This window comes from Lottia gigantea, assembly GCF_000327385.1.
Source record: "Lottia gigantea unplaced genomic scaffold LOTGIsca_197, whole genome shotgun sequence".
NCBI classification, from domain to species: Eukaryota; Metazoa; Mollusca; class Gastropoda; family Lottiidae; genus Lottia; species Lottia gigantea.
The window spans coordinates 92,460-103,700 of NW_008708388.1; the positions used below are offsets into that span (position 1 = coordinate 92,460).

Here is an 11,241-nt window from a genome sequence, read left to right on the forward strand (position 1 = left end):
AAATCGCTTTCTCGTTTTTTTTACTCTCGCTTTCTCCTCGCCTTTTTCCTCGCATTTTTTTACCCTCGCTTTATCACCTTTTTCCTCGCCTTATAGCCTTTTTCCTCGCCTTTTCCTCACTTTCTCGCCCTTTTACTCGCTTTCTCGCCCTTTTCCTCGCTTTCTCGCCCTTTTCCTCGCTTTTTTTCCTCGCTTTCTCGCCCTTTTCCTCGCTTTTTTCCTCGCTTTTTTCTTCGCCTTTTTCCTTGCATTTTTCCTCGCTTTTTTGTTCGCCTTTTTCCTCGCCTTTTTTCTGTGCCTGTGCTTTCGTAACTTTGTCATTAGTACCAAATTACAACCTATACTCCTAAACTTATACAGTTTTATAATTGGTTGAAAACTAAATTCCAGGTAAAGTTTAACATGGCATAAGACGTCATCATTTCATTATAAATGAATACTTATTTCATCGATAAATCGAACCCAAGGACCATAGTTATATTACTTATAACTACAGGCTTATAACATAAACACAATGGAATATATCCTGGTATAACACACTTCTTTATATGATAACAAAGTACTTTGTAGGAAATCGCTTTCTCGCTTTTTTCCTCGCTTTCTCGCCATTTTCCTCGCTTTCTCGCCTTTTCTTACCCTCGCTTTCTTGCATTTTCCCCGCTTTGTCGTCTCTCGACTTCTCGTGGACGAGAAGTCGAGGGTATTATGGCCACAGCCGGCTTCCATAGATGTTCGTGGGAGCAAGTTGTAAGTGATGCGGAGGAAAATCGAATTGCACGTGCAACACGTACCAGAGTTCTGTATAAAAACAAACTGACGCCTAGTGAGAATTCAATTGCTGTGAAGACAGCGAGCTCATGGCAAGTCTAACCTCCCAACAACGTGAAAAAGCCATCGAACGATTAAATGCCGGACAACGTGGTCAAGTCATTACCAATGCATTTAACTGTAGTGTACGAACCATTGAGAGACTTGTTACAACACCACCAACAGCACTGATGACCGCATTATGATATGGGGTGCAATCGGCATCAATCAGACACTTGGATATATTGTCTTCCAGAATATCGGCCCAGGCAGAGGCCATGGAGTCACAGCCGTCCAACCCCATGTTGCACCGCAGTTTGCCGAAAACACACATTCCAGCATGACAGCGCCCGTCCATACACTACCATAGCCATCAGAACCTTACTCCCACAGCATAACATCAGGCCACATTAAGCCATGATCCTCACTCAGCCCGGACTTAAACCAATTAGAACACTTGTGGGATGACATCCAAAGACGACTAAACCAGATCCAACCGCTTCCATGAAATGCAGCAGAACTCCTAGGAGTCTGGGCGAAGATTCCAATGGCGTCTGTGAATCATTTATGCCTCGCAATGTACAGAAGATGTCCGGCCCTTATCAACGCATAAAGTGGACACACCAGATACCGACTTTCAGCCTCCTACTGTAAAGATCAGGTGATCAGAACCATGATATGTCATAGCAATAACTTGAAAGACACTCAAACAATCCTTTGTGCCTATTGTGGTTGTTTTCTGACAATTATCTATTGTTTTAGTGAAATTTGAATAAACAATTCACTATTTTCTGTGCTTTGCGACGTTTCTTTATCTGTTCAGTATATATATTAGTTTTTGGATTTTAAAAAATACACAAGCTATCCTAAAACCTTTACAGGTCAAGATTTATTGAGTATTAAACCTGAAGTATTTATAGAGGGTGAACCTGGTGATGTTACCTGTACCTATAACAATCAGTATACAACATTTGAAATTTACGGTAGTATCGGTGATACACAGACTATTACAACATGTCGTGTACAGTTATCAAGTTGTATTATTTCATCAACTGGTATTAATTATACTCAATATTACAATATATCTAAAACTAATAACAGTGTTACAATTCATATTTATAATGTCAATAAAACAAGAGATAGTGGTGTATGGAGATGCAAGGTGTTTGTATCAGCATATAATCAATCTGAAGAAACTTTAACAATTGATGTAAAAGGTAGGCAACACTGTTACAAAAGATGATTTTAATGTATCTCTGAAAATATAAGAATAATAGCAACACAAAATCAATATTCATTTCGGTATCAAATGTATAGTCAAGCGTAGATATTTGTGCGCACCCCGGTACTGATAATTAATAATAAACACAACCAATCTGTTATATCTTTTTTAAAAGTTCGAGAAGGATACGTAATTAAGAGTTAAGAGGGTTTAACTAATTCCTTAATTTGATATTGCTGGTAGAAGAGGCTACACATATCGACATAGCGATGTGTGAAAAGGGAATCGACACTATTGACATAGATCCGGTTATGCACGTAAAAGTTCTCCCGATATATCATCAAATTTGTGTATGTAATCTTAAAAAGAACTTCCGAATAAGAAATTTGAAAATTTGTATTGTTATTTGTATTGAATTTTGGTCAAAATTAATTTTCTTTATTTATACGATATTCACGAAACTTAGCAGTTGGATACAGGATTAATTATCAATTAGATTGAAGAAAAAAATCATTTTCCGGAAACAAGCAGAATTTTTTTCTTTTATGCAGTGTAAAATTCCCCGATAAAAATGTTTACTATTACTAAAATTACAGTTCTTGTATCAAGTGTAGAAATCACCAATAACAATGTTTATTATTACTATAATTACAGTTCCTATATCTAGTGTAGAAATCACCAATAACAATGTTTATTATTACTATAATTACAGTTCCTGTATCTAGTGTAGAAATCACCAATAACACTCTTTATTATTACTATTATTACAGTTCCTGTATCTAGTGTAGAAATCACCAATAACAATGTTTATTACAACTATAATTACATTTCCTGTATCTAGTGTAGAAATAACCAATAACAATGTTTATTATTACTATAATTACAGTTCCTGTATCTAGTGAAGAAATCACCAATAACAATGTTTATTATTACTATAATTACAGTTAATGTATCTAGTGTAGAAATCACCAATAACATTGTTTATTAATACTATAATTACAGTTCATGTATCCAGTATAGAAATCACCAATAACAATGTTTATTATTACTATAATTACAGTTCCTTTATCTAGTGAAGAAATCACTAATAACCATGTTTATTATTACTGTAATTACAGTTCCTGTATCTAGTGTAGAAATCACCAATAACAACATTTATTATTATTATAATTACAGTTCTTGTATCTAGTGTAGAAATCACCAATAACAATGTTTATTATTACTATAATTACAGTTCATGTATCCAGTGTATAAATCACCAATAACAATGTTTATTATTACTATAATTACAGTTAATGTATCTAGTGTAGAAATCACCAATAACATTGTTTATTATTACTATAATTACAGTTCATGTATCCAGTATAGAAATCACCAATAACAATGTTTATTATTACTATAATTACAGTTCCTTTATCTAGTGAAGAAATCACTAATAACAATATTTATTATAACTATAATTACAGTTCCTGTATCAAGTGTAGAAATCACCAATAACAATGTTTATTATTACTATAATTACAGTTCCTATTTGTAGTGTAGAAATCACCAATAACAATGTTTATTATTACTATAATTACAGTTAATGTATCTAGTGTAGAAATCATCAATAACACTGTTTATTATTACTATTATTACAGTTCCTGTATCTAGTGTAGAAATCACCAATAACAATGCTTATTATTACTATAATTACAGTTTTTGTATCTAGTATAGAAATCATCAATAACAATGTTTATTATAACTAATTACATTCCTGTATCTAGTGTAGAAATCACCAATAACAATGTTTATTATAACTATAATTACAGTTCCTGTATCAAGTGTAGAAATCACAAATAACAATGTTTATTATTACTATAATTACAGTTCCTTTATCTAGTGAAGAAATCACTAAAAACAATGTTTATTATTACTATAATTACAGTTCTTGTATCTAGTATGGAAATCATCAATAACAATGTTTATTATTACTATAATTACAGTTCCTGTATCTAGTGTAGAAATCACCAATAACAATGTTTATTATAACTACAATTACAGTTTCTGTATCTAGTGTAGAAATCACCAATAACAATGTTTATTATAACTATAATTAAAGTTCCTGTATCTAGTGTAGAAATCACCAATAACAATGTTTATTATTACTATAATTACAGTTCCTGTATCTAGTATGGAAATCACCATTAACAAGGTTTATTATAACTATAATTACAGTTCCTGTATCTAGTGTAGAAATCACCAATAACAATGTTTATTATAACTATAATTACAGTTCCTGTATCTAGTGTAGAAATCACCAATAACAATGTTTATTATTACTATAATTACAGTTCCTGTATCTAGTATAGAAATCACCATTAACAAGGTTTATTATAGCTATAATTACAGTTCCTGTATCCAGTGTAGAAATCACCAATAACAATGTTTATTATAACTATAATTACAGTTCCTGTATCTAGTGTAGAAATCACCAATAACAATGTTTATTATAACTATAATTACAGTTCCTGTATCCAGTGTAGAAATCACCAATAACAATGTTTATTATAACTATAATTACAGTTCCTGTATCTAGTGTAGAAATCACCAATAACAATGTTTATTATAACTATAATTACAGTTCCTGTATCCAGTGTAGAAATCACCAATAACAATGTTTATTATAACTATAATTACAGTTCCTGTAGTGTAGAAATCACCAATAAAAATGAAGATTTCATAAAAGATAGAACTGTCAATTTAGAATGTAAAACTACTGGAGGATATCCTCTACCAAATATCACGTGGTCTATAAATACTAGAATATTGATGACGTCAGTTAATACAACTACCAGTAGTTTATCATATCAACCTGTTGTATCAGATCAGGGTCAAAGGTTACAATGTTCAGCTACCAATGGTTATGGTCAATCTAAAACTGATTCATTTCAACTTGATATTAAATGTAGGTACACTGTGTAATCTCATCAAATCAATTTTACACCAAACTCGTATATCTTTTATTAGTCAGTTATATATTGGAACTACGACACTTGATATTAATTATTTCACATAAATGGTATATTCAGGCATCACGTCACTCTTGATTACATTTGACAGATATCTTCAATCAAAATTTAAATTAATTGTTTTATAATTTTTGGTATCTCTACTGAGAAGAGAGAAAATATTGCATTTTGTGGTCACTTCAGATCAACCAGTTGTTGATATAAATTCATCTATAACACTATATAAACTGATACAAGGTCAGACAGTTAAGTTAGAATGTCAAGTTAACCAATCTAATCCAGTAGTTACAAGTTATAAATGGTATAGAAATGGTAATATAATAACAGGATCTAGTTCAACATATACAGTATCTAATGATGGTAGTTATTCCTGTTCAGCTACTAATTCTGTTGGTGAATCTGATAGAAGTCGTGTTATATCTGTAGAAATATTATATCCACCGTCTGTATCTACTCCACAATCACCATATTCTATTATAGAATCTACTCCCCTTACTATACCCTGTATAGTTACATCTAATCCTGTACCTAATAATTATACTTGGTCTGGACCTAATAACTTGATACAATCTCAACAGAATTTAACTATATCTAGTATCAATAGAGATCAAACAGGACAATATACATGTACAGTTAGTAATATCATGATACCAACTACTGGTGTACAACAAACTGGTACAGGAATTAATTCAACTACTGTAAATGTTTTATGTAAGTATTAAATATTTAAAACCTATGCAAATCACTGGTCATGACTGAAATATAAATAAATTGCTGTAAATACAAATACAAGCACATATCTATTGCGTTTCGTTATTTGAAAGGCAACTATTTTTCACTTTTTCTTGATTTATACTAGTAATGGACAATAGTCTGAAGATAACGTCTTTTGTTTTAAAATAACAATTCAGCATTACTATATAGATGCTTTAACTATTGATGTCTAGTGTTGAAACAAATATAAATCAAACGAGAATCAGAGAAAGTATCCCTCTTTGCATTATCAATTTATTTTTGATTCTACACCAAAAAAGTTATCATAATCACCGTCCTTAAGAAATACGTCATTTTTATTATTTTAGATGGTCCTGAAGTTAGTGTATCTAGTGTAGAAACTAATATAAAAGAAAATGAGAATCTCAGAATAAATTGTAAAGTAAAATCCAATCCACCAACCAATGATATAGTATGGTATCAATCTAATGGTGATATTGTACCAAATCAATTTGTGATTAATTCTGGAGCTAATAGAAGAGATTTAGTTATTAATAATATCAATCGTAGCAAGTCAGATAATTATACCTGTACAGCAAGATTAGATCTACATCCTACAGTTGGTGAAATTTTACCACAAACTCACAGTCAATCTTCTACCATTAATGTTCAATGTGAGTGAATTTATATTAATATTCTATGAGAGACGGCACATAGAGGATCTTAAACGAGTGCTTATGTTATATGAAATTTATGAAATGAGTTGCTAAATTTAATATTACCCATAATTACATAATTATTTATCAAACCCACTGTTGTTCTATGGCCAAATATATTTAAAAATATATTTTGTCCATAGAAAAACAGTAACAAAATGAGGTTGTTTTTCTTGTACTGATTTCCTGTCTTCCTTACATGACTTAGCTGCTACCCAGTAGTAAATATAGGATCTTAAACGAGTGCTTATGACATTTATGAAATGAGTTGCTAAATTTAATATTATCTGAGCCTTGGCGAGGGAAATATTTAATATGGCAACAAATTTCATAAATTTTATGACATCAGCAAGAGTGAAAAATTCTATTTATCAAACAACCTTAAATTTCCTTATTCTATGGCCTTCGTTTTGAGATCAGCCTTTTAACACCTTTCTACAAAATGTCCCGGCGTGTAACAAAAAAGATCTGGGCAACACATAAATGTGATTGTAGATACCAAATGTTCGAAAGTTATGTGTTTCGGATTATGATTTAGACTGCGTTTCGGACAAGTAAATTTTTAACCAATCAGACGTTTGTTTACGACCACGCGGGTGAAGAAATAATCCAACATGGTGGAAAGAAATTGAGAGAGAAGACAATAATTGCAGATTTGATGACTATTTAGATCGATTTCTAGCTTGGAAGCGCACAAATACGGTATTACTTTGACATCATCTTTCAAATATCGTATTGTAGATTGACTGTGCATTTCAAGTGAATGTTTGTTTATACATTTTACGCTAGTGGCTACGACTACAATTAATTTTCCCGGTGTGTTAAAGGGAGACAATTAATTTCCACACAGTATATATGGGAGATAATTCATTTATTCTAAATCAGACCACAATTAAATAAGTTCCAAACGCTGACGGGGAGGTAACCTTTTAATTAATAACAACAATTAATGTTTTTAAAGTTTATTTTTGTACATTTTGTATATTTCAGTTAATCGCCATTGAAAATGAGATATCAACTTTTAAAGATAATACACCTTAAGAGTTTTGTTATGTTAATAAATGGTTGTTAATTCAAGATGGTGTATTGGTGTATATTTCGGGTACCTCCAAGTAGAGATTGTCAAGAAGGGTCTGCGAGAGTGACAAGTGGACTCTATTAGTAATATTATTAACGAATTTAGATGCCTAGTTCCTGAAGTACCAGTTAAGAAGGCAACTACTGATAGATTAAGAAGATGAATAAAACAGATGAGTAAAAATGTCTCACACGGATTCAGATATCAGTTCAGGTTCACAGATTGTGACTGATGTCATTATACATAATACAGAAGATGAGGAGAACAAAGATGATGTCGTCAAAACAGTTGAAGACAGAAATAGAATAGCCTCTGTGCTAACAACTAAAGTGAGAAAAATAAATGATATTTTAGACAAAGAAGAAATCGCCGTTGTGCGAAAGAAGTATAAAGCCTGGATGCAAGCATATGAAGATTTTCTTCTAACGCAAGAAGCTTATCGAAGATCTATGGTTTCAATAAAAGAAGGTGAAGATGGAGAAATTCATAAGAAAATATTTCTTGATTTCAAGGGAAAAATGGAACAATGGTTTTTACAGAAAAAACAATTTAAAGAAAAGAAAAAATAAATAATTTAAGATGATAGATCTGTTAAGACCAATGCAACTAAAAGATCCCGAAGGAGTGAATCTTCAATCTCCTCTTCACTAGCTAAAACTAAATTAAAGAAAGCCGGAGTAAATGCCAAAGTTGAATTGCTGAAGAAGAAACAAGCATTAGAACAAGCTAAGTTCCAGTTGAAAATACAAGAAGAACAATATGAAATTGAAGAAGAATTGGCTATTGCTGATGCCGAAGAAGAGGTATTAAAAAATTTAGAAATAGAAAATAACATAGATGATAATAATCACAACAATACCCACACATTCCAGGGTAATAAAGATGAAAATACTTGCCCACCCCAGGGTAATGATAAAGACCAAAATACTTACCTACCACAAGGTAATAGTGATTACAATACTTACCTGTCACCATATAATAAACACAGAGCAGAGATTCCTGAAAGAAGTCGTACTAGACGAGAATATATTGATAGATACATAGACGTACAATCTTCATCAGGTAATAGTCAAAAATCTACAGAAGAAGCTTTGATGAAGATGATTCAGGAATTAAAACGACCTCCTTCTGAGATGAAGAAAATTGATGGTTCTGGCACTGACTTTAAAAGATTCATGAGGCAATTCCAAACCAAAGTTAATGCTAACACTGATAATGCAGATGATCGCATGAATTATTTAGAGCAGTACACTACTGGAGAAGCTAATACAATAGTAATTGGATACAGTCATCTGGATGCAGTTAAAGGTTATCCAGCAGCTGTAAAAGAATTGAATAGACGATATGGTGACCCAATAGTGAACACTCATAAATATATAAAGAAGGCTGTAGAATAGACTGAAATTAAGTCTAACGATGCTAAAGGTTTAGACAAATATGGTATCTATTTAGCTGAAGTTTTGTATGCAGTAGAAGATATAAAGGGATTGGAAATATCAGGATACTCACATAACTTGCAGAAGATTGTTTCTAATTTACAATACGACATTCAGAAAAAATGGCAAGCGAAATTCCAGCAGGTTATTGAACAAAACACTCTTGCCAGATTAGAACATCTTGTAGAACTGGTACAAAAGGAAGCTATTAAACTAAATGATCCAGTATTTGGGTGTGATGCACTTGCAGCCATAAAGCAATCCTCACATACAGACACCAAGAAGAAAGATACTAGAAGTAGATATAAAGCCAGTTATGCTACAGTTTCAGATGATAAAGAAAAGCACAGTGAAACCACTACCAGTGACCTTAAAGAAAAGAAGATAGAAATCACTACAAGTAAAAGCTGTCTATTTTGTAAAAAAGAAGGACATATGATATCAACATGCTATAAATTCAAGCCAATGACAACAGAAGAGAAAATAGACTTTCTGAAACAAAATGGTATATGTTTTGGTTGCTTAAAGCATGGACATATGAAAATGAATTGCACTCAAAAGGCAACATGCACTAAATGCAATAAGAACCATCCAGATATTTTACATATGGAAAAAGAGGTTAAAAATCCAAGGGAAGTAACAACAAAAAAGGAGATTACATCTCAGGTTTCATTGCCTGAAGAACCTACCTCTCTTATGGGAGCCGGAGCTGATGGTCAATGTACGTTGGCTGTTGTACCAGTTAATATCAAGATGAAGAATAGTAATACCATAATATCTACGTATGCTTTCCAGGAAGCACAGTTTGTTTCTGTACAGAAAATTTAATGAGACAAATTGGGGTAACTGGTCGAAGAAAAAGAATCACAGTTTCCACGATGGGTGTTCCTCATATAATGGATAGAAGGATTAGAGATTAGTGGTTTAACTACTAAAGAATATATACAGTTGCCTACTGTTTACACAGAGGACAGTATACCTGTGGAACATCGCCATATACCACAGCAAGCTGACATAGATAGTTATCCTCACCTTAATTCTATACATCTACCAAAGTTAGAAACTGAAATTGGTTTGCTGATTGGCAACTGTGTTTCGGACGCATATACTCCGTTGGAGAGTGCTATTGGTCCTCCTGGTACACCTTATGCCACAAGGACACGACTTGGATGGACAATATGGGGTCTAATAAGACCTGAAGATTCATTGAAATTGTATAGCAACTTTATTGACAGAAGAAAAGATTTTGAAGCTGTAGACTATATAGATAACCTAAAAAAGTTAGAAAAAGATTTCCAAAGATATGTCGGGCTTGACTTTCCTGAAAGGACGATTGATGAAACCAAAGAGTTATCAATTGAAGATAGAAATTTTAAAGATTTTGTACAAAGTACACTGTCCTATCAGGAAGGGCAGTATTCCATCGACCTACCATTTAGAAATCCTGTTCATCTGCTTAGTAATGAAGAAATGGTAAAGAAGAGGCTCCATGGCACAAAGAAGAAATTGGTTTCAAATCAACAATTTTATGAAGACTATTGCAAGTTTATGAACGACATAATTAGTGAAGGATATGCTGAAATTGTATCTGAAGAGAACATAGATAAATCGGATGGCAGAGTTTAGTATATACCACACCATGGTATATACCATCCTAGAAAACGAGACAAACTTCGAGTAGTGTTTGATTGCTCTGCTAAATTTGAAGGCATATCACTCAACGACTTACTTATGCAAGGTCCTAATGTGACAAACAACTTCATTGGAGTCCTACTTAGATATCGCCAGGAGAACATTGCAGATATTAAGTCCATGTTTTACAGACTACTGGTGGACAGATGTTGTGATGACGAAAGAACCTTCAGTTTACCGAATGACGGTACACCTATTTGGAGCAATATAATCTCCTACATGTGCCAATATAGCATTACACCAAACTGCAAAAGATAATGAAGAAGATTATAATCCAGAAGTCATAGAAACAATATACAAGAATTTTTATGTCGATGATTGTCTCAAATCTGTCAACACTACAGAGAAAGCAGTCAGAATGATTAATGACTTGACTAAACTTTGCAGTAAAGGAGGCTTCAAGCTCACGAAATGGATGTCTAATGATAGACAAGTTATACAAACTGTACCCTCTACAGAAAAAGCAAAAGTTTTGGCAGATCTAGATTTAGATTATGAGAATATACCCACTGAGCACACTCTTGGTGTTCTTTGGAGTCCAGAAGAAGATGTATTGTATCAAGAT

General features: G+C 32.6%; 2 protein-coding genes across 2 annotated transcripts in view; both read left to right on the forward strand.

Annotated features, from left to right (window-relative positions):
* Positions 1-705: 705 nt before the first annotated feature.
* On the forward strand, positions 706-6,436 carry LOTGIDRAFT_174458 (hypothetical protein; the record flags this gene model as incomplete). The annotated part of the gene is made up of 5 exons (XM_009053043.1): positions 706-823; positions 1,689-2,024; positions 4,653-4,976; positions 5,224-5,751; positions 6,123-6,436. 5 exons carry the CDS (start codon positions 706-708, stop codon positions 6,434-6,436), a joined length of 1,620 nt encoding a protein of 539 aa, XP_009051291.1.
* Positions 6,437-7,730: 1,294 nt separating this feature from the next.
* The window catches only part of LOTGIDRAFT_174459 (hypothetical protein), a gene marked incomplete at both ends in the record, with an annotated part of 10,706 nt that continues 7,195 nt past the window's right edge, over positions 7,731-11,241 (forward strand). The window contains 2 exons of the mRNA XM_009053044.1: positions 7,731-8,016; positions 8,128-8,610. Of these exons, the coding sequence (XP_009051292.1) occupies positions 7,731-8,016; positions 8,128-8,610 (769 nt within the window). The remainder of the gene's footprint in view (positions 8,017-8,127; positions 8,611-11,241) is intronic.